Source organism: Sander lucioperca, chromosome 15 (genome assembly GCF_008315115.2).
Source record: "Sander lucioperca isolate FBNREF2018 chromosome 15, SLUC_FBN_1.2, whole genome shotgun sequence".
Taxonomy (NCBI): domain Eukaryota; kingdom Metazoa; phylum Chordata; class Actinopteri; order Perciformes; family Percidae; genus Sander; species Sander lucioperca.
In genome coordinates, this window is record NC_050187.1 from 21,787,669 (window position 1) to 21,812,046 (window position 24,378).

The window sequence follows — 24,378 nt, forward strand, 5'->3', positions numbered from 1 at the left end:
AAGATATATTCTCTAGTTATATTATGAAATTCAATTTATGATGCCTTATGTAGCCTTTTCATTGCAGTGTCAAGCTTTCTCAGAAAACGACCTGCATTGTACGCAGCACGTTATGATTCATTCTAAACCAGCAGGGAAAGAAGTTTGCTGCTTTTCTTCTCTTTTTAAAAAGAAATGTATAGAGAAATAATTGCACAAAGGCATATTTGCTCATGAAATCTATTCATTGTCTACTATACCCAATTAGTCATGTTAGCTATTTTCTTAAGCAAACCTCAATCCCCTCTCTTACACACTCATCCAAAAACAACAACTAATTGTAAAGTACAAACCATTCAAAACTAACTTTGATGAATCTAACAAGGAGCATTGGTATAGGGTGTAGAATCAATGAGATGGATCTAAGACAAATGATAAATGAGGAATTTATGAGATAAATGAGGTAACTTAGTTTAATGACTACAGCAGCACTGGTGAAACAAGTTTTAGGATTTAAATCTCTTTTTGATTGGTTTTGTATCACCAGTATCACTTTGATGTGTTGCCATTTTGATGTATACCCTCCTGTTTTTACCTCTTATGAGTTTCTCCTAATGTCAGCAATTGATTTTTAATTGTATGTATCACAGTATCACAGCACCCACCCAGATACAGTGATGAATGTAACATCTCAATCAAACGTTATCTATTTACAAAATTAGATCCAAAGATGTTTTATTTTGATAAAGAAAGAGAGCTGCTAGTTAAATTAATTTAAATTCTCTCTTACATGACTGCTGCAAGCATTGTTTTTGTTGGCCACTATAAAGAGGTAATTTCCATTAGTTTATTTCTGTCTTACCTGAGGCATTTTCTAGATAGGCAGGCTTACGATTTTAGGAAATAGGGCTGTCACACATTACCATCAATCTCCTGTCCCCTTCTCAGCCCAGATCAATATAAACTGTCTCAAATGGGGACATCTACCACAAAATGTCACTCAGCAAAAACATACCTGGGACATGTCTGAGGGAGTAAATTGCTGTGATTTGTGTATTTTGAGGATTTTCCTACACATACACACACATGCAACTGAAAAAGATGCTGAGCTGTGGGCATTGGTTAGTAATAACCATTGAATTCAGCGTCCAGTTCCTCTGTACATATTGTGTAATGACGCCAATTTCATTCCAATATCACCTCGAGACAGATGCAATTTCTCTGAACTGAAATTACTTCCAGAAATGCATCAGGAAATATTTCAGTCTTCTGTTCTCCCTGCTCTAACAGACCCTGTCTAAAGTCAATCCTCCATCAGACAGCTGTAGTTTTAGGGTGTTACCATGGTGACAGGCAGGGATACCGTGACAGAAGAGATTGACGTGTGTGTGTGTGTGTGTGTGTGTGTGTGTGTGTGTGTGTGTGTGTGTGTGTGTGTGTGAGCTTAAAGGCGCAGCTGGCAAACGCAGGCCACAGTAGATGTGTTTTTTTTTTCTCCATCCGGTGTCACACTCACACCTCTACACCCAGCAACACAGCACCCTGTAAAGCTGAGAAATCAACAGCTTTAGGTCTAGTTAGCATCTGAGCGTGACATTTTAGAGTCATTTTTAACATCCCAAAATCTCACGTCTGGCATGTTTGCGTGATGCAACAAATAGTGTAAAACAAAAACGTCTAATGAGCCTACTTCTTGATTCCATCAACTGTATTGGCTTATTTTACAAAGATGAAGCAATTATGAAAAGGGGAGAGAAACATCAGCAGCAAAAGATAATTTTACATTTGTGTGAGAGAAGTTCCTGAATAAACAAAACAGTCCAGAGCAGTGTACTGGAAGAATAAGCGAGTCTTGCCTATCTCTGAAAAAAATACATAACCTTAGATTGAACAGAATTCATGTGGGAATGAAAAAAGATTGAGATTGAGGTTAGAAGAAAATTTCAAGCGCAAACATAATGGTCCCCAGACGTGGTATGACTTTGGGTGAATGCTTTTCATAAAACAGCTAATTTTCTTTCCAAACAACAAGGGACTTTGTCCCCATGAGAGAAGGTATTTACACGGGACAATGACAGACAGAAAACTTCATTTATTATCCTCTGGAGTGATGGGCAACTTTATGTCATGCATGACTAGAGGAAAAAGCATACACATGTGTGTCTGTTGTGACTGACGTAATCAGTAGTGCCTTTGAGGTGCTTGAACGATAGGGTTTGTCGGTGCAGATTTTCTTCAAGGGTGTCAGAAAATGCCAGCTCACTGCTTGTTTAAACTAAATCCATCAATCAGTCAGCATGAATCAATCACTGCGAAAGCCTGAGGATCAGTGGTGTCCTTCTTACTTGATTAATATCCTTTACATTTGAAAATGTATTTGTCAGTACAGGTTTGTGTCAAGAATGTGTGAGCACCAACTGTTCACATCATGCGTAGTGCTAAGATATTTGTCAAGGAAGAAAGTGCAGCTCCAAGGATATTCTTTCTGTTTCACTATTTATCTAATTTATCTTACTCTCTTGTCCTTTTTCTCTCTCTGTCTGTTACATCTCTGACTCATATAATTGCACAAGCTAGTGTAATTCCACCCATTTTCTCTGTCACACAACCTGCACAACCACACAAAGAAACCTCGATTTCATTTATTGTGTGTTCAACCCTTCAAACAACTCAGACCCCCATTGTATTCATTACTTCTGAACATGTATCTCAGAATAAAAGGATCAACATACTCTTCAGAGTGTCTCAGAGTGTGTGTGGGGGTGGAAGAGGAAAACCGTCTGAAAGAGTTAGGTACGTCTTTCCAGAATGCGAAGGGGGTGAGGTATTGAGGATTTTCATGTTGTTCCATTTTTCCTCCTCATCGCTACGGTTGCATACATTTCCATCACACCTGAATAAACCCCTTTCTGCAAGGCAAACCTCTCTTCACCTTCCCCATTCAAGGAAATCCACTTCCTTCCATTCTTTTTTTCCCCTCTGTTTTGCCTGTCACCGTGGTTACCAGAAGATTTAGGGAACGGCTACTGTGTGTGTGTGTGTGTGTGTGTGTGTGTGTGTGTGTGTGTGTGTGTGTGTGTGTGTGTGTGTGTGTGTGTGTGTGGGTGACAAAGGGTGTGGGTGTTTGGGGGCTTAGCAGTGTGTAAGAGGACCTTCAATCATGATCAAAGATATCCTTTGTGTAAAGCAGCAAAGCATCTCTAATTGGCTAATAAAGTTATTGTAGGTTAAAAGGTCATAAAGCTGAAAGAAAAAGACAGAAAATGAATGACATCATGAGGAAATTAGGTGCAGCCATTAGCCTGTAATTTTCAACAAATGCAAATCGAGAGACCTCATTCTGAGACTAGTTACAGATATACAGGTTGATAAATACATAATTAAAGGTCCAGTAAGTGGCTAGTTGTAATAATAAAATGACAGTGTATGTCATCTCTATGTGGAAAGAAATCATCCAATCATTAGTGTGTTAAGGTTTATCTTGTCAGTCAGACTACTTCCACTACTAATTAGCTTCTTTGCAATGCGTTTGCATGAAACAAACATTTCACTGGCCACCGTGTTGTTAGCCAAATGGTATCCTTGTAAAAAGGTACGATCATCAAATATCTGGATTTGAATTTAAGCACGTGGATAATGCATGAGTAATTCCCCATAAGATAATTAAATCTACAGGAATTTGTTACGTCATTTTATCAGACTTAGATTTCTAAGACAATGTAGTGAAGCATAATGTACACATGTCAGTATAGTCTCAAAATGTTGCCATTTCAAGCACACATAAAATTGTCAGGCCTGAGTTAATCGGACTTACATTCATCAGGTGGCTGGAGATATTACTCCAAATAAATGCTAACATGCAACATGGTAGTGCAGTGTTTAGCCTCACAGCAAGAAGGTTCTGGGTTCAAATCTGTCATCTGTTTGCATGTTCTCCCCATGCCTGTGTGACTTTCCTCCGGGTGCTCCGGTTTCCTCATGCAGTCCAAAGACATGCAGGTTAGGTTAATTGGCGATTCTCTAAATTGCTTGCAGGTGTAAATGTCAGTGTGAATAGTTGTATGTCTCCATGCGTCAGCCCTGTGATGGATGAATGCTTGTCTGTTGGATGTGTAAATAGAAAACTGTTTGCTAACATGCTCACCACAACAACCATGGCCTATATGAGGTGATAATGTGCTAATGTTTAAAGCTTGTTCTGTTACCCTCAAGCAGCCAAAAAGGAACTACTGCTGCTTTAGTGAACTTGTAATCATACTGTAAATAATGCACTTAGAACACTTTTTATCAGTACACTGGATACTACCAGTTTTACTACCAGCTAACAAACAGTCCAGTTCCAGAATTATGAAAATCTGTATATCACCCTATCTATATCGTTTAACCGATAAAATCCTACTCTAACAGAATGAGAGGTATTAAAAAAATCTCTTTAGACTCTCTTGATTTATGCAGTATGAACGCATTGCCCTGTCTGGGTCTCACAAAGCTTTGAAAATATGAACATATCCACTAACCTTGTTGAGAAATCAATGAGGGCTGCCAACAAAAGACATCCTCTATTCATTCCTTCAGTTACATGATTGGGACTTGAACCTCACAGTCTTGTCTATTCACTTCCCTGTAGCACAAATACTGCATGTGATTAGGTAATACATGGCTGGGGGGTATTGGAGAATACTGTGTTTGATACTTACATGTCATGACTACACTTTGTCTACACCTCGCAAAGAAAAACACTTGAAATCCCCAGTAGAGGCATGCTTTTCAGTGCGTTTGCATTATATCAGCTTGACACTAATGAAAATGATTTACTGTGTGTCTTTTCTTTTTCACAAACACCTTGGAAATCTCTTTAGCTTCTCTTAGCAGAGACAGAATGCTTTAGTATTTTCTCAATATGACAACATGTTATTAGGGCTCTTAGTCATACTGAATAATTGTTTACTTGTATGTAACCAAAATCTGTCCATTTGTCCTGAGGAGTCTCCCTGCATCAGGCTGACAGGCTTATTTGGGTAGAAGAGAAATAACCGGCTATCATTCACTTTTAGGGAATGATAGCCGTTTTTTAGCCAAAATGTATTCCTAGCTTTCGGAGTCGCAAAAAACTTGCATCAGAAATCTTTCAAGTCCTGTCTTCAAATGGGTTTTTTTTCAGAGCGGTTTTGCAAAAGCCTCTGAGCTATGAATAGACTGGGTGTTTGTCATGACAACCAATTACCCATTACAAAAGCAGTGAGGCTAAGTAAGGCAATTAAGTGGTGAAACAACATAGTGTGTTGCAGGATTTCTCAGTGTGTTTCTGCTTCATATACGTATGTGGGTGAACACAGTAAATTGTTCCTGTGTGGAGTTTAAAACAGAACATTTGCTCTGTTGTGCTTCAATTCTATGCTTTCCTGATGTTTTAAAGCAAACTGTCTATTTGCTTACATAATTGTAATACCTTTCTGTAATATTGAATAAGTAGCATACAGGAGTGTTGTTTAATTAAGTCAAGTTAAGGCATTATAATTTTAATCAAGCAATACAATTTAATAGTGAATGGGCATTTATTGTTATGCACAACAAGTGGGAAGAATGGCCTTTAATGGCTCTTTACTTTTAGATAATGGTTGTTACCACACCATTGTATGAGAATAACTCACAATTTAATACACATTTGTCAATAAATAGTGATTGAATAACAATAAACAGCACACCTGTTCTTCCAAGCTGTATAGCTCTCCTGTCAGTAGCAGTAGTGACTTTTGATCACTGAGTTATTTGTTGTAGGTTTTTTTAAGAAAAGCAGCTCTCATTTTGAATGTTGAATGTTGGTGTGCTGTATCAGCAGGCTATGGTTCGTCTATTAGGTTACGTCCTGTTTCTTTCAAGTTCCATATCTTACTCTTGCAGCCACCCAAAGCTTGTTGCCAGAGTGACATGACTGACAGTAATAAAAAAACAAAATACAACTGCTGTAATAATACTTCTCATTATGAAAAAAATTCTCATCTACTGTATTACTCTGTTTGCTAAATGTCAAAATCAGCAAACAGTGTGGTATAAACAGAGCACATGCACGCACATAGCACATCAGAAGTATTACTGCCTGTAGTTGGGGGGTTATGTGCGTCACCACGTGTACATGTGTACACATGAGAATGACAAATGCGTGTCAGAATACAGTATGTCAGAATAAAACAACATCCTGCTTTGTACAAATCCCCTGCCTCTGAGCCATTACAGGTAGGCAGGCTGTCCTGGAGTGCATGTTGTTGCTTTACAGAGCCTGTGGGTAGTTTATAGATGAATCAGGTTTGTTAAGCCTAATGGTCCTTGTATTGATTGGTTGGGGTATCCTCACAAATCGCAGGGGTAGAATGAACAATGAGATGCTCATTGAGGATCTCTAAATGCATTTTAGCTAGTAGTTTTATTGACCCTCCTGGAGCGGCCAGTGCAGGGTTTATTTACACACTTTGCTCGCAGCCTATTTTTACAATGGCACGATGGATCTGTGAAGAAGGTGGTGAAGGAAGTATTGCACATCATTCACTGCACAGTTGACTGGTTATAATGAAGTGAACTGCTTTTAATCATATCTAAAATAAAGTGGATATGGTTATTAAAGTTGGGAAGTGAAAAAAATGAAAGTATATGCAAATTAATTACCTTTACACAATTAAATAAATGAAGCTACACTGAATAATTGAATCAGGCCAGGACAGAACTGCTAATTAGCAGCTCTGACTTCACAGTCAGTAGGCAGAATGGCAGGCTTATCGCTTAGCTGCTGTCAACTTGGTGCAGCTACTGAGCCATAAGGAGACTGTGGCCATCACTAATCCCAGGCTGGATCAAACGATGCAGGTTCTCACATCTGTGTTAAGAGTCTGATGAAAGGTGTCAAACTCATGTTTCCGTGAGAGTCACCGCCACAGATTTAGTGTGCACCGTTCACACACAAAGGACATAATCGGAAAGAGCCTTCTTAGCTGAGACGCATGAAAAAACATGCTCATCCACACGCATCACGCATACATACAATAGATTGTTTTTTTACACAGCATTTCTCTGCACCCATTGTAACCTTTGTTCTGAGTAACTGATGCTTAAATGTCAAGTGGTTGTGTTAATGATTTTGTGTCTAGATTCCTGGAAATTAGTTAACAGCTTATCACGCTTTTCCTCATTCATTCCTTCCTGGCAATTTGTTTGTGTTACCAAAGGATAATCTTGGAACTTTGAGCATTGCCAAATAATAGCTAAAGCACATTGTATGTTGCTAATTGTTTGTGGCATAGACATGTGGACCCTGTGTGGCCTATGAAAAATATCCATTGTTTGCTTTCTTAATGGACTATGCTCTTTGGCTGCTAGTATATAGGGCAGTACTGGAAAGAGCCTTGGGAACCTCTGAGATACCATTACCATTAGCCCTAATGTCCTTTTAAAATGGAAAGAGCATCAGAGCCCACACAGAGACTTCTGTACATGCTGTGGATTCTGTTTGCGTAATACAGCCTCATTGTCATCATATCCTGCCAACTTGGCAAGGTCACTTGGTCTGTCCCCTTCCTGCAGTCACAGACACATTAGCCTCTTAGCAAAACAGGCACTCTTCTGAAGCTGATGAGCTGACATTGAGCATTTTACTCTCCATTCCCAACATTCCTAGTTTATTTATCTATTTCAAGCTGTGGAGTCATGATACAATATCCAATGTTTTTTGCTTTGAGGAGCACACACACCCTCACACACAGTTTCTAATTGCTCTAACTTAACAAAAAAAAATGGAAAGGATTACCTATTTTGCTAACATTTAAAAACACAATTTCTTTTGCACATGTATGTTTGGAATGAGGACATAGAGCTCAACAGGGTTTGTGACAGTAACATTAGTTACATGGTGATTATTCCCTGTTGTGCCACAAAGGTCAGGCTGTCTCATCAGACTTAAAAAAAGGCATGCAATGTTAAACACTGCATCGTCAAATGTCACAGCCCGACTGAAGCTGATAATTGCTCAGACATCAGGTGGCTGACTTCGCTGACGACTTAATGAGCGTATGAAAGGAAATGGGAAAGTTGGCAGTGCTGTGAATAGCTGAGGACTAGGTCCAGCTCAGGAGGTTTGATTAGAAAAATTTACTTTGAGGTAATGTTTTCCACAGTGTCCGATCCAATTCATCAGCAGTAAATGTGTTTGAGGTATTTGATTCTGGCATGTTGGGGGGCACTCTACATGATACACTAGTAATGGCAATTCAACTGCTGCAGTCATGACATCAACATCATTTCTGAATACAGCTGGGCATGAGTGCTTGCCTCAAAGATGAGAATTGCTCATTCACAAACTTGCTGTAAACTCTACAGCATCCGCTGCTATCATTTAGCTGATTATCTTTGTGCTTTTGACAAATCATCCCATTATTTGACACAGAGCAGTAGCTTGTAAATGGGCTCTGCTCAACCTAAACAATGTTGTACCTTTTTACCAAAAACTCAAGACAAAAACACATTTTCCAAACTGCCAATTTGACAATACTACAATGACAACAATCAAATTATTGCAGATGGTGCACTGGTGTGTTTCATTAGGAGAAAAGCAGGAACCGAAAGAAAGAAGTTACTGTGCAGTGTAGATAGAAAAAGCCATAAAATGATAGGATCAGGTTCAAATGTCCCAGTAATTGAAGTGTTACAGATTCACCAACATTTTCTGAAATGCGCAAACAAATATTTATATAATTTGGACACAAATCGGTAAAGTAAGTCTTTGTAGATCTACATGTTATAATACAGATACTGATATTTTCTGGATAGGGTTAAATGTGTTCTTTCTTTCAAAGTCAGAGTGAGTTTGCTAATTAATTAAATCAGACTGAATGTTTTTTTTCATCCTCTCTCTCTCCATGAACGTGATTCATCTCTGATGTTAATTTGCATGTCCTTTTATTCCCTCCTATGTAGTGCATTCATTAGGCAGCACAGAATACTCACCTCGAAATAAATAATACACAGAGGGAAATAATTATTGTGATTATGCATAATCTTTGCTCGCACAGTTGTTTTTCTTTTCCAATTAAACTGAATTTATATTCGGAATATGCTTTGAATAACAAAGCCGGTGGTACCATTCTCACTGCACCTCCACTTATGTTTGCGATGAAAGCTGTGTGAGAACTGCACTGCTACATGCAGGCTGCGATGGTGAATTGTTTTTCCACAAACCATTAATAATATAGGACATTTTTCCCCATCCTGATGCTAAGCCTTGGCACGAACCCAGCGAATTTATGTTTTATTTGTACAGGGATTTATAGAAGGAGCAGGGTGGCAAGAAGGACTAACAATTGCATAGTTTATCTTTCCAGTTGGTGAATAAAACTCCTGTAGCTGGTGAAATAACATTATGATGAGTTGTACGTTTGTTCACTGCTTTTCAGAGTATACATTTTAATAAAGTAGATTATTTGTCTAAAAAAAGTTTTTGGTAGCCAAGACAAGTCAAGACTGATTTTACAAAGTGGCACTAAGTTTCTAATCTATCATACAGTGAGCGGGTTGCTGCCTCCTGGCAACATATTATGAATCAGCGACAGCAGGGCACAACGCCGCTGCCAGCTAATTCCGATCCTACCAGCTGAGGCACCGAGGCTATCACCTACTTTTAACCTGTTATCATGCAGCTCAAGGTAATAGAGAGGCTTGTAGCTTCCAATAGAGGAAATGATTAGCAATATGACATGCTTAATATAGCAAGTTTTGCTAACTAGTATCATAGACATTGTTTATTTCCCAGACTGGATAATCAAACTTTGAAGCTGATGTTGCTCCAATACCGTTTCTCTTGATTAATCTTTCTGTTCTCTTCTAGTGAAGAGGTGTATAATTAACTAAATCAGCTCCTGTATTGTTTCCATCGCTGTAGTTTCTGTGGTTGCAATTGTCACAAAGTGAGCCAAGGTGGCAAAATTGAACCATCATAAACTCTGCATGTAGCGGGACAGAGTTATGTGCGTGCACGAGATCAGCAGCCACAACCACTCACTGTCTGAAAGTACCTTATCAATGTATCACAATAGCCCCTTTCACACATGCACTGCAACCCTGAATTAACTAGATTTCTTTTTTACCTGGGCAAGCTGTATGTGAGAATGCAAATGTCAGTTGGACAAACATTAAACAAACTTTACCCTGCCAGCTCCCTACTACAAAGTCTGTGTAATGTCCGATTGAGTCCATGTGTAAATAGAGCAGATTATTGTCCGGGAAATTCATAGCGAGCAACTGGGCATGTTGATGATTTTTCTATCATGTGGCTGGTGCAAAACCGAAAGAATACAAACATCCAAAGGTGAAGAACGGTCATTTACACAAAGACGCCAACGGAAATTTCTAATTTGGAGAGACAACAAGGTTCTGGAACGTCTTTCAGTAAGGGCCAACGGCAAAATCGTCAGACAAATTCAAGGAACGGCAAGAGGGTCTTGGTTGTTTACGATCAAATACTGAACCACCGACATGGCACGGTGAAATCCCTGTCATGTCCTGCCTCCTGCAGGCTCTATCTAGGCGCCACCCTTCGTCTACAGCAAATGGAGTATTTCCAGTAAGTGGGATCGCATCTGACACGGACACCCTGCAGAGAGAAAAATCTAAACATCACAGCAGTGTAGCAGCACTGGACCTCACGAATGAAAGCTATGGGTTGCAGTAACATGAATTACCTGTTTCCCAAAGGACGGTATTTCCTGAGACTCCCTCAGCCCTGCTGGGGTGATATAAACAGCTCTTACATGGCAACATGACAATTTTAGGAAATGGAGGGGAGAGGAAATGTTAAATGATAGACTGATTTGCAGAAGGAGAGAGAAAGAGACTGAGGGCAGAGTGACATAAGAGTTGGGGGCGAGTGGAAAGTGATGAGATCAATTTAATCTTCTTCTGCGCAGAGTTGTGTGGTCCATGACAAATCGAGCCGGTGTTTCCACCTGAGTTGACCTTACTGTCTGCCATGCCTCACAGCACACCAGGCCCAATGTTACTTTGTGTTTTCCCTCTGCGCCCCGCTATCTTCTTCTCCAGCTGGCCTGATGGAAGTAATAGATCTGTACAACACAGTGTTACAGCCCAATCTGCTTGTAGAGTAGCTTCAATTAAATCCTACTTCCACAGTGACTTCATAGAGTGATTACTCCTGAATAAGGAGATGTTACATCTCCTGTGCAAACCTATAGTTGATATGTGTCAATTTGATTAATTTTGGTATTGATTATTAACTAAAATATATATCTGAACCAAGAATCATTTGTCTGCCTGGTCTCATGTCCAGAAGACCACAGTTGAAGCCACATTGAATGATTGAATGACACCAGGGTAATGATATGTCATCCTATGTCAACACTCTGCCATTATAAAGACCAGTGAAGTCTGTGGGTTTTAATATCTGTCTACCTGTGAAGGCCAGCATCTTATCTCACAGAACCAGAGGCAGGCAGTGTCTTCCTATGATATAGAGAGAGTGGAGCAGAGAGACAGAGAAAGAGATAGAGCGAGAGAGCGAATGAAACCATTAGAAGGGCAGCTCCCGGCACTATCCGCACTGCAATCAATGAGGATATAGTACCCACAATCCCTCACTCACTCAGAGACATCCCGTCCCACAACACTGGCTGGCACTGACGGAGCAGTAGAGTATAGAGCTGCCTCTGAAATGACAGCTTAACTACAGGGAGGGATAAGAAAGGCCTTTTGCTTTTGTCTTTTCATGGCTCCGCGCTGGTGATAGATGTGGCCAGAGGCATTATCTTTTTGGATTGTCCATCCATCTGTCCCATTCTCATTAATGTGATATCTCAGGAATGCCTTAAGATAATTCCTTCAAATTTGGCACAGACTTCCACTTGGAGTTAAGGATGAACTGATTAGATTTTGAAGGTCAAAGGTCAAGGTCACTGTGACCTCACAACACATGTTTTTGGCATTACGCTTATGACAACGTTTCACACAAATGTCTAATAGGATGAAATGATGAAGTATTGTATGAAGTATATCCAAAAGGTCAAATGTCAACTTCACTGTGACATCATAATGTTTTGCAAAAATGCTTTTCTGGCCATAAATCAGAACCAGAAGAGGAGATTGTGACTATATTTCACATTTGGTCAGATACTGAATTGGTGACACTAATCGAAATGAAGATGTGTGTGATGCATCCACGTTTTAAAATGTGTTGCTTCTTTGCAGCAACGTCTATATTTAAAGCACTGTCTACTTTTTTGGCCAAGCATGTGAACACATACAAGGAATTTGACTTTGCTTTTGTTTCTCTTAATGACCTTTCACACTAATAGGCATACAGCAGAACAAGCACAACAAAGCTTAACAAAGTAATTCAAATCATTTTTTTATACTGTACATTCCTATATCACAAATCAAAAATGTGCCTCAAGTGTCTTCACAATCTATGCAGCAAACGACATCCACTATTCTTAGACCCTCAATTCGGATAAGGAATAACACCCAGGCTCTTGTCCTTCATCCTTCTCTCTGCAATGAGCTGCCAATCTGCAACAGCTTGTCGTAGAGAGGGTGAGAAAGGTTAGGCCGAGGCATACAACCATAAGGTGGTAATTCTAGTTTATCTCTGCCTTTCTCTGCTCTTAATTTCAGTAACACTAAGAGAGAGAGGGAAACTGTAAAATGTTTGCACCATTTGGAGGCCTTTGCTTGAGGATCCCCAAGTAAGTTAACACTCACTTGTTCTATCAGTGGATGTTTGCATTTTGGAGTGTTGGTTAAATCAGCATCTAAATGAGAGCAGAGGAAAGGTATATCTCTTTCATCATAAAATATGTATAAACTCTGCATATAAAATGCATAAAAACAGCTTTGTTGCTAAAGTACTGAGTGTTTCTGGATTTGATTAAGCATTGAAAACACTACAGTGCAAGAGTGAAACATCAAAACTGAGAGCTAGCGGACAATTCCAGTCTGGTTGAAAGCTTGGTGGCAGAGGTTGCAGAGGCTCTGTCATGGTGTTGTGATCCTTGTGTTTTGGTGCGTGTGCATGCTTATCAGTTTGTATGATAAGCATGCACACACAGTTTGTAGCTGCCGTTCTAATCTCTCCTGTTTTCACTGAAACTCACAGCAGAAACACTGAAAGGCAGCCTGCATAGACTCCAGCCTCAGGCGAGTATGAAAAATGAAAGATCAATGTTTTTCTGCTCCTCCTCCAACACTGCCGCAGATACACATCCATTTTAAAAACTCCATTAATGTTATGTCATTCCTGCAAAGCCTATAATATTTGGTTGTCTTATCGTAAAAAATTAAACAACATTGTAAATATCCAATTTCTAAAAGTCTCTAGAGCTTTAAATATACAATCAATGAATATTTGTTTTTAAAATTACGTTTACTTGGAACAAAATCCTCCCACAACAGTAAGTGCTGCCATTTGAACTCCCTACTCATATACATGCGTGACTGTACTGTCCTGGACACATTCAAATCACTTCTCAAAACCCATCTCTTTAGAATAGCTCTCACCCTAGAATAATATCACATTTCATCTACTGTTAGTTGCTGGTCCTGCTTGCTTTTGTGTTTTGTGTTGGTTGTATAACTTCACTTGTTTTTATTGTACTTTAAGTACTTTAAGTACTATGATAAGTACTCCATATATATAAAAATGTATTACTATTATTATTAGATTATTACTATTAATATGGACTGCTCAGTTTCCAATGAAGAATTCAAATTACATAACAAAAGATTACAAAGAGGTCAATCTTTAATGTGCCATGAAGCCTTTTTTTAAAGTAAAAGTATAGAACGAAAGATTCCAAAGCCATTAGGAAAGATAAAGAGGACTGAAACATTTACAATGCAGTAAAAGTCTTCTCCGTGCTACCAGGGAAAGATTGGGAACCTATATTTGTGTTTTTATTCATGTGAGGTAAGGGTTCAAAGGGCAAAAGATGTTTAAACCTGTTGTCTCAACCACTATTGTTCGGTAATCGATCAATTATTTACTATTTTAACTTAAAAATCCTAATTTCACAATCTTTTTTTCAATGAAGAAGCACTTTTAACTATCACTGCCGTCGCTGCCTGCCAATGTTCGTAATGCAGTTAGTAAGCCCAAGTGGCATTTGATTATTAAATTAAAGCTCATGGATTACAAGCTACTGCTTCATAAATGACAAAAATCCTTCAGAAACTTCATTAATGTATTACGTATTTCCCAGGCTGCCTTGTACCTACTAAAAATCAGTCTTTATTCAGCCATTCACTGAAGGCCACACAAATGAAAGCTTCAGAAACAGCACAGGGGCCTTGAGTAGTAAATAATTTGGTCAAACTGCTGTCTCCAAGGTCAAGATGACCCTTCAAGCTCAAGTCTTTATTCATGTTTCAATAATTAAATGAATCACGTTTCTTTTCTGATAGAAATAAAAACAGTGCAAACCATGAAGATCGGTAGTGTCCATTTCACAATACACTTAGGCTGCTCTCTGCATAATAATGGCTGTTACCTCTGAAACCATGTTATATATGTTTATTAACAATTCTCATAAAAGTAGAAAAGTGATAAAGTGTCACCATAATGTAAAGTATATGTTTGAGCTGTTTAAGGGGGCTCACAATCTCCTGGACCCCAAACAGAACATTTGGGTTAAAATGGATCCCAACTTTGTCTTTTACTCACCATACTGTATTTTCATTATAACGGACAAGTAATATAGTAAGAGTATATTATAGTTAGTTAATTCATCAACAGACCATCCTTATTTGTACATCTAATATTAATATAATGAATATTATATACAGTATACTATGAATAATATATACCTTGATTATAGGGCACAACTGAGTGACAAGATTTCCACCTTGTCAAAATGAGTCAATTTCCTTCTGTGCAGTTACAGAATTACCTGCGCGAAGCAGAGGTGACATGGTCTTAGAGTATCACCGTACTTCAACGGTAGGAGATGTAGCAGCTTTAAAGGCATACAAGCGCCCACTCCTCTCACAACATAAATTGTTAGTGATTTGTCAGAAAACCCCATAACTGGCTATAAGGAGTAGATGCTGTTGCTTTTCTTTTTTACAGGTTTTCTGATGAAGGGGACACAATACATTTGAATCAGCAGTCAAAACAGGAGTGTGGATCAGTCACAAGGGCCTAGCAGTGAAGAATGGTGTACTGATGGAGTAGGGAAGGACGCTGGCTTGCCGAGCTAAATAAATAATCTCTGGGCTGCAGAATTGCAGGAGTGTGGGAGGAGGTCTGCAGGGAGCATGGAAACAGTGATTAGTAAAAGCAGATCCACTTAGAAAATCCACCTTCATTATTTTTCCAGACTTCTGTGATAACTGATCCGTGTGTTATTGTGCTCCCTTGTTACCACACCTTTCTAATAACATTATGTAACAGTGAACATTGCACGTGACAGTTCACCATTATGATGATGGATTAGCATATTTAAAGAGGTGCATACTGACTTAACAGAGATGAGCACTTTAAATACAAAACACGGCATAAAATATATGTTTTATAAGGCTTTTCTTATTCTCTCCATGTACATTTCTATCTCACATTGTGAAATAATCTACAAGTATGACTGCAGAGCATGAAAACTAATACTTTCTCATCACTGAATTCACAATTTAAACTGGTTTTATGAATCTGTCTCTTGAAATGTATGCAATTTTAAATACTTGAAACATAAGGACTAGTGAAATGAGCCGGACTACTTTTTTTTTTCGGGTCCATTTTGTTGAGATAGCTGGATACTTAAAGCATGCAGCCATGCACACATAGTGCATTTAATGTATTGTGGTTGTTTTTGTCTACCTGCCCAGTGACAACAGATGTAAATTAGCTACTGGCTAACTCTGGTGAACTTACTTTTAATTGTGCGCTCCTCCTGCAAAAATAAACGATTCAATAAATAAATGCAACTACTTCATAGACAACATGGATTTTAGGGACAACAGCATTGTTATTCAAAGTCAGAAAAAAAACTAAAGAAATCCTGCTGCACATAGCCCACATGCTCATGTATAACAACACATAGAGATCTGTTAATTGGAGAACCTGTTGTTTCTTAAATGGGCCACTGAATGAAAAGAGCTCAAGGAGCATTTTTATTCAAGCCAAGGCAATTACCTGGCGCATTAGGTGACCACTGAAAAGTCGCTATGGCTGAACTAAAAAGGCCACAGTTTGCCAGCTGTGAAGCAGTGAGCATAGTATATGATTCTTTTCACTGAACCTTGTCTGTATAAGGGACATTAGTAGCATCACACTCAAAGGAATTAATTTCTACTTCTTGCTCTCTACTTTCTCACATATGCACATCACTGTTACATCAGTCTACAGCAGCCCTGTAACCCATTCATGTACCCAGCAGTAGGGAAGCAAAGGAGCTGTAGTCCTTTAATGAGCAGCCTATGTAAGAGGAAGTCTTTCTGCAGGGTTCTTTCTAACAACCTGCTGTTCACATCGAAATGACCAATTATAGTCCATCGGAACTGTTCTTACATTCTATGACACAAGGAGGGTCAGGCTGGTCATAATACATGTCTTTTTTAAAGAGAACTGCAGGCTGAAAAGTATATTGTCGACGTGAGCCTGTAGGAATTCTACTGTATACAAGAGGCATTCATTCAAAAAGGTCACAAAGAGCTATACATGGCTCAGTAGTCCATATTGGGATATTATGTGAACCTGTTTTTCATTCCAAGAGGCCAGCATCAATCAATAAAATTCCCATCAACTCTGAGGGTGATGGGAGGAATTCTCCAAGGTGCTGAAAAGTGTCCCCGAGCGCATCCGGGAGAAACAACGGAACACACCCGCCAGAGCCCATTGGTACAACGTCACGCGCAGAAACTACCCGAGCGAGTAAGGTAAATGAATTACAGATGAGAGGAGGAGGAAGAGGAGAGATAGAAAGCTGATGATGCAGGTTTGGTCCACAACACACACAACCTCCCCACTCGCACCACACAGCAGCAGCGGCTACACCTCGGTCAAATAAATCCAACTTCCAGTGGTCTCATCAGCTGACGACGAGGAGATGCGTCCGCAAAAGCTTTGATTCGACCCCTTTACATCCTCCTCCTCTTCCTTCTCCTCCTCCCATCTTTAGCGAGGAGCATCCCACACACTGATTTCACTCCGACGGGCAGGCAGTCAGACGGATTGACACAAACCAGACACGATGCGTGGATCTCCCCGACATGGGACAGCCGTGGGATTTATAGTGCTGCTGAACGCGCTGCTGCTTGCGACGCAGGCTGCTGAAGGAGTCTTAACGGACCATCTTCTGGTTCAGTTGCACGAGGACGCAAAGGATGAGGCGCACCAACTTGCAACACAACATGGGTTCCAGAGTGCCCGAAAGGTAGGGATGCTCGGATAAAATTGTCACGCATTGCAGGCGCTAAAGGTTTATTTTTTCTCTCTCTCTTCAGGAAAAAACTTTAATAGCCTAAATGTTTTTGTTTTATACCAATTAAAACAATCAGATTAACTGCTACAATAAAAAAACCTGTCTGGCAACGTTTCTATCCAGTCTCACTATCCGAAATAGTCAAACACTGTATTTAGCAACACAAGCAGTCCAGCGGAGAACCTACCGAGAAGCTTCTCAGGGTTTTATTTTGGTTTGACTTCATTACACTTTTGCTTAATTTGATGACGTCATTCCTACTCAAATGCAGGCACTTTTTTTGTAGGTGGCCCAGTGGCCTATGGCCCTGAAGACTTAAAGCTGCCCAGGCCTAATTCATTTATATTTCCAAACACATCCAATGTCAGTGTCCTATAAAGAAAGATGCCCCTTTTTGTTACATTACATCTCTCAAAACATGAAGTTGAGGTGTGATCTAATCCTTAAAAATTGTATAGGCTACATTCCAATTTTTGTATGTTAATGCATTCAATTCAGGATGAGAATCTTGTTCATTTACGTTGCATTACTTTGAGTACTTGGTATGTTAAAGAGGGTTACCATTTTAACATGAAATTGTGCATCATTTATAAAAGAAAATCTCACATACACAGGTCATATGTATTTATATTGCATATTGTGACATACATGGCCTTCCGTCCAGACATAGCATTTAACACACCTGAGAAATATGTCTTCTTAAATAGCTTGACAAATGCAGCTCGCATAACCAATGGAAATAATTCCCTGACAGTGTGTGGGGCTTGTCAGATGTCAAAATAAATGTGTGGGTGAAATTGGCCGGAGCCTTAGCCAGTGAGGCGTAGCAGTGAACAGAGTGATGTCTGCGCTGCTCTGAATGGGGATTTTCTTTTCTGTTTTTTTTTTACCTCCACAATAAAAAAAACCTTGTTTCATTCTGTAACTCATGATGTGATACCTGTGTGGTGGTTGTGCAGCATCACCAGTCCTGTTTGCTAGTTCCTTTCCTTGTAGATCACCCCCCCCCCCCCCCCCACACACACACACACACACACACACACACACACACACACACACACACACACACACACCATCTTCTGCCTCCCTGCCGGTTATGTAATCTGCAGCTATATTTGTCCTAATGGGACACGCATCATTAAACAATGTCTATGTCATTTGAATTATCTTCTATTTTTGCTTAATTAACTAGACAGGGACACAGAACGAGACACATATGTGAGCACAAAGAGAGGAAGAGAGAGGAAGAGATCTGCCGTTAGCCAATATATAAAAAAAAACTTAATTACTAAAAGAGCATTCAATGGATGTGCAATGTTTGTAATTGCTGTTTGCTTCACATGCATGAACTTGATGATCTATGTTGTAGGCAACAATAGTAGAATTAAAGAACGGTGGAAGATAAGAATAATCCTTGTCCTTCCATGAGAATTTCATTTTCACGTTAGATCTGACAGGCGCATCTGAAAGCATTTATTTTGAGGATTGACCCGTACTCTGGCTGTTACAAAAGCATAAGGGGGTCTTTAATCTGTGCACAGTGCCGGAGGGAAAGCTCTGGATGATGCATCTCATTTCCCTGCCCTTGTGATTTATTATGGTTCATTCCTGCACTGTTCTCCAGTGTCTTAAAATAGACACTCAATGAAAGCCAGGGAGTCAGTGCTCTTGCTCCCACCTGGAAGATGACCTGCTTTCCTTCTCCTCCATTTATAATCTATTGTATATTTTGTATTTGCAATTCACACACTTTGTGATTGCTGCTTCTGTGTTGCCTCTCATCTCTGCTTCTGCTCCTGATCCATCTACCGCTCTTGTTCTTTTTTTTACCCAGCTTCCCTTTGGAGAGGGGCTCTTTCACTTCTACCCTCAGGACACTACAAAGAGGCGGAGCAAACGCAGTGCCCGTAGCAGACAGCGTCTCCAAAAAGACCGCAGGGTAAGCATACACACACTCACACGCAGATGCACACTGAGAAAAGCACACTGTGTGTTTACTGTACACATAGCATAGCTCCCCATTCACTTTGCATGGTTATTGTGATGCTGTAGTGTCCATGTGCGAAATTCGTGCTTCAACAATATATTCAAAAATAGTCAAAATATTTATTTCTGCTTCTGATATGCAGAAAAAAACAAAGGTACACAGAGCAAACAGAGCTCCCCAGGGACAGACCATGACATCGAAAGCCACTAGATAAATACAGAACTGACTGTAATGAGAAGCCAACATCATGAGGATAGACATATTATTCAATATAGCCAGTGAGATGAAATAAGAACATAGTATGACAGTGATATAATTAAAATTCAAAAGCAGGGAGATTCTGTAATGAAGAGATTATTTATTTATCATGCTGATGTTGATGCACATTAATGAAATTTCGAGTATAGAGTGTGAACTGTGTGAGTATTTTCTGTATTTTGAAAATGTTTTGTGTACAGATGATGATGATGTCAGGAGCACTTGTCCCCAGTCAGTGTCGTCCCGTCCTCAGAATGATCATAAAGGACTATTTTCATTCACCAACCGAACAATTCAAAACAAATATTTGGAACTTGTGAATTTTAATAAATTGTGATTGATGTGTGGAAATCAAGGACAGAAGAACACAATTTGTCAGTGTAGATAAATAGATATGTATGGTCTGGTACCTATAACTACACTGTGGACATACTGTAATACTATCATAATTGCAAGATCCTTGGGGCTTTCTGACTTTCTTTCTGTCTGGTCTCAAGAAAACAAAGTGACTGTGTTTTTGCCATCAGGGCAACTCAAAACCCTATGGAATGGCGCTAATTCAATATCCAACTCTAAATTACTTACATCAACTCCCTTTGACGTGCCTTTTGGTGATAGTTTTGTATTTTCATTTTAAGTATTGCTTTGAATTTGTTTTCTTGTTATGCTCCATTTTTGTATTTTACGATTTGTGTTTATATGCCGTCCTGTGAAGCGTTTTGAAAACTGTCTTGTATCAATTATCAAAATACTGTAGTTTTATTTTAACTTTCTGCCGATGGAGTCAATAATAAATTGACAAATCTACATAATATAAAACACAGATGCATGCCGTGTCTCTCTTAAAACAGTTCGGCTGCGTGCTGAGCACTGTGTGTTTGCTCTGTCCACCGTTGGAGGCGTGAAAGTGGAGGTCCTGCTGCAGACAATCAGCTAACCTCTCTAATTGCGGTTGTGAAAGGTGCTAATGAAAATAAATGTGAGCCACTCCAACAAGCTAATACAGCTAATAGAAGTGAGACAGCATGGACATGGGCAGGTCGACGTTCCAGATGCTGGGTTTTAATCAGATGCTTGACATGCTCATATGCATATAACAATGCAGTTATTGATTTCTGTGCATCTCTGGAATGAATGAGGTCAGCTAGTTTGATTTAATGTTGCCTGTTTATCATTCTGAAGTGTCTTCCTCCCATGTTTCAAGGCAAATGGTGGACATATCCCAGTTTACACCTGCAGTTTTGTCGAAAAGAAAAGACCTAGTTTGTTGCATCTAAACATTTATGCACATTTATGCATTACACACTCATTTAATATACTTGAAACATGTCTAATTGAGCAGCAGCCCTGAATGTATTGTAGAGTGTATTGGATGGATTTCATAGTGTCTCAAGAGCCCTGTTCTTTGTTGGACTCTGATAATGAAGCATGTTGACCCACTTCTGACTCACCCACTAGCTTTTCCTTGTATTCCTCTGCATGTGTCTCTATGCTTCCTTGTCCTCTCTTGTCCTTTTACATCTCATGTCCCACATGGATTGTAAATGATCGTCCACACATCCATACCTTCACCCTGTAGATCCATCCATCCATGGTTCCTTCCTCTCATATTTTTTTTTCCATGAGACAAATACATGCAGAATTTATTTAAAGTGCCCATATTATGAAAAAATCACTTTTTCTGGGATTTGGGGTGTTATGTTGTGTCTCTGGTGCTTCCACACACATACAAACTTTGAAAAAAATCCACCCATGCTGTTTAGAGTGAGATACGGTTTCTGAATGTGTCCTGCCTTCAGTCTCTGGGTGAGCTGTTCAAAATCGGCACGGCTTGTGACGTCACAAGCCGAAACGAGCAGGCTAACCGCAACCATTAGCTCGTAGCGTTAGCATGCTAACGCTAGCATGCTACCTCGTTCTCAGTAGCAAAGCACTGCTACAACACACACAAGTTCACCATAATCTACAAAAGAACTACTTACATGTGCGCCCTCATTTAGAAGTCTCCCAGCTAATCCTGCCTTGTAACTGACCAAAGTTGTAGAAACAGCCTTTCTTTTACTGTCTATGGAGCTAGCTAGCTGATATGATCTACATCTGAGCTACTGGGCATGTGCAGTGCAATCAAAGATAGTACAGAAGAAAAAGAAGAAAAGAGGTCTCACTCTGTAGCTAAAACAGAGACCAGCTGAAAAGAGGATCTGCAGCAGTGAGAGAGAGCACTGCAGTACAACACGAATATGGTGTTTTTTGAAAATTAAACCATGTAAACCTATTCTGGTACAACCTTAAAATACAATTATGAACCTGAAAATGAGCATAATATGGCTGCTTTAAGGCATATTGGGTAGTAGGTTTGTATTAAATAAAGGTGGGCATAGAATACATCTTTATGAATGAGCAGAATCCTCTGACTCTAAAAGACACATTCATGGGAAAGCCTGGAGGAAAATGAGGACGATGAGAAAGGGGAGCGGTGGAGCATTGTGAGTTGCGAGCAGGCAGTGGGCAAAGTGATGCTGGGGCAAGGGCTTTATTTGATGTTGTGAGTGGGCAGTACGACATGCTGTCTCAAGGGAAATACCAGCTCTCCTGCCAAGTGAAGGAATAAATTGATGATGGATGGAGAAAGAATGTGAATGATATTATGTGATGACAAATGTAACATGAGGCCACTTCGAAAAGAAAAACATTGGTGAAATTATTTTCACCATTTAAAAATCCTCCATGACAGAAAATAAATATGCAAATATAGCGATTTTATCTTTTCCTAGAACTGACTTGTCATTTAAAGGACTTACTGACATGTTTACAGATTTACAGTGTGTGTGCCTCCTGATAGCTTAGAGTATGCAATAAAAGAAGGATCTGGATAAATAGGCATAGGCCATTTTAAAAGGCCATCTTAAGTGCTGCTCTGCTCTCTTATCTGTGTCGGTAAATACACCGGACAATGCCTGTTTTTCTCAGTCACACTAGAGTGTATTTGCTAAGGGTACGCACAAAAGAAACATTTAGCCACAGTTTTCAAAATGTAACATTGACACCGTGGAAAATACATTTAGTTTTTTTATTGTTAGCATCACTATTTCAGGTATGAAAATAGTAATGACATGTTTAAGATATATATATATATTTGTAGTGTGTTATTTTCTGAAAAGAAATTCCAGTTTTTAGTCTTTCCAGTAGACATGCACACATAAATAGACAAAAAGGACTTAAATCTTCAAATGAAATCATTGTCCGTGAGACCTTGGTGACAAACAGATGTTAGTAATGCATTTCAAATTGAGAGCTTCACTTCAGACGTGGTTTAGGTATTGCCAGACTCCAATAGATGAAATGGCTCGTGCTTCCTTAACCTCTCCTTAACCTCTTCAGTTTTTCCAAATGTGTGAAGGTGCCTATTTGATGAACCTCACAGGAAATGGGACGCAATTTCAAATTAGAACGTCTGAATTGATTGGCTATACCGTTGATTGCCGTCGTCCTCACAACTACTGAAGGAGATGAAGGCAGTGAAATACTGGGAGTGTATTGTTGGCTTGATTTCTAGCAGAAATGAAAACACAACATCATCGTCAAAGACACCCAATGATTTTGATGCCAGCTGCCAGCCAATCGAGCAGCTACATTTCAAGACATTTATCCCCATCATGTATGTCCTCTGTAATCTTCTACTGCTTGATACATGGCATTGTGGTTGCTTTCAGTGAGCATTTGTATTTCAAAACACAGCTGTTCATCTGCCTGGGTCTTTGATGATTTAGAGACACACAAGCGTATTTGTGTAATTACAGTGGCTTTTTGTTGAAAACTGTACTTTAGGGGGTGGGTGGGGGGATGAGACTGCAACTCTTGTGTGGCAGGTGAGTTTGGGAGCCTTGGCTACAGCTGCAGCCCCTCTGATTAGGAGGAAAAGAATAACCCTTTTGATTTACATGATGTTCTGCCTTCATGTTACAGTAGAGCACAGCTGGGTCTGCTGATTTCCTGTGAGGAGCACACACCGACATCTCACCCATCACAACAAATCCTATTTCTAGTTTTACTTGTGTGTTCCAGGACAGGCACTGTTGTGCACCTGGATTTCATTTTGCTCTTTGTATGATTCTTTTAGAAGATGGTTTAGTTAGATAGTTTTACCCTGACCCTGACTTGGCATTTACTTTGCTCTCTTCCCCAGGTAAAGAATGTCTTTGAGCAAGAGGGTTTTAGTCGTCAGAAGCGAGGCTACAGAGATATCAATGATATTGAAGTCAACATGAGTGACCCTCTATTCACCAAACAGTGGTATCTGGTGAGTAATCAGTCAAGCAACTGTCTGCATGCCGCCTGACCTTCAGCACCAACCCACATTCTTGAACTTTAATTACTCAGAGGCCAGGCATATTCCCCACTACTTTCTGAATCAACATTGTTATTCATTCTTTAATTAGCCTTGCCAATACTGTCCATGCCATCTGATTGCTGCATTCATGCAACCTAGTTTCCTCCCCTCTTGTTTGGCATGCGTGACTTTTAAGCTTGCCGTCACTCGCCTGGCGTGTCGTGTCGCTGACATTTACTTCCCCTTCTTCTCACCTTCACTCTCCCGCCCTCAAGCAGTCCTTATCCATAGCATCCCCTTCACCCACACACACACACACATTCTCCACATTGACACATTTTCTAATGGTGGCTCACCAGGGT

The 24,378-nt window shown here is 39.7% G+C and overlaps 1 protein-coding gene across 1 annotated transcript in view; it reads left to right on the forward strand.

Annotated features, from left to right (window-relative positions):
* The first annotated feature begins 16,910 nt into the window (after nucleotides 1–16,910).
* The window catches only part of pcsk2 (proprotein convertase subtilisin/kexin type 2), a 32,894-nt gene continuing 25,426 nt past the window's right edge, over nucleotides 16,911–24,378 (forward strand). Inside the window, exons 1-3 of the mRNA XM_031306833.2 lie at nucleotides 16,911–17,393; nucleotides 19,276–19,380; nucleotides 23,873–23,986. Coding sequence (XP_031162693.1) covers nucleotides 17,211–17,393; nucleotides 19,276–19,380; nucleotides 23,873–23,986 — 402 coding nt within the window. The 5' untranslated portion in view covers nucleotides 16,911–17,210. The remainder of the gene's footprint in view (nucleotides 17,394–19,275; nucleotides 19,381–23,872; nucleotides 23,987–24,378) is intronic.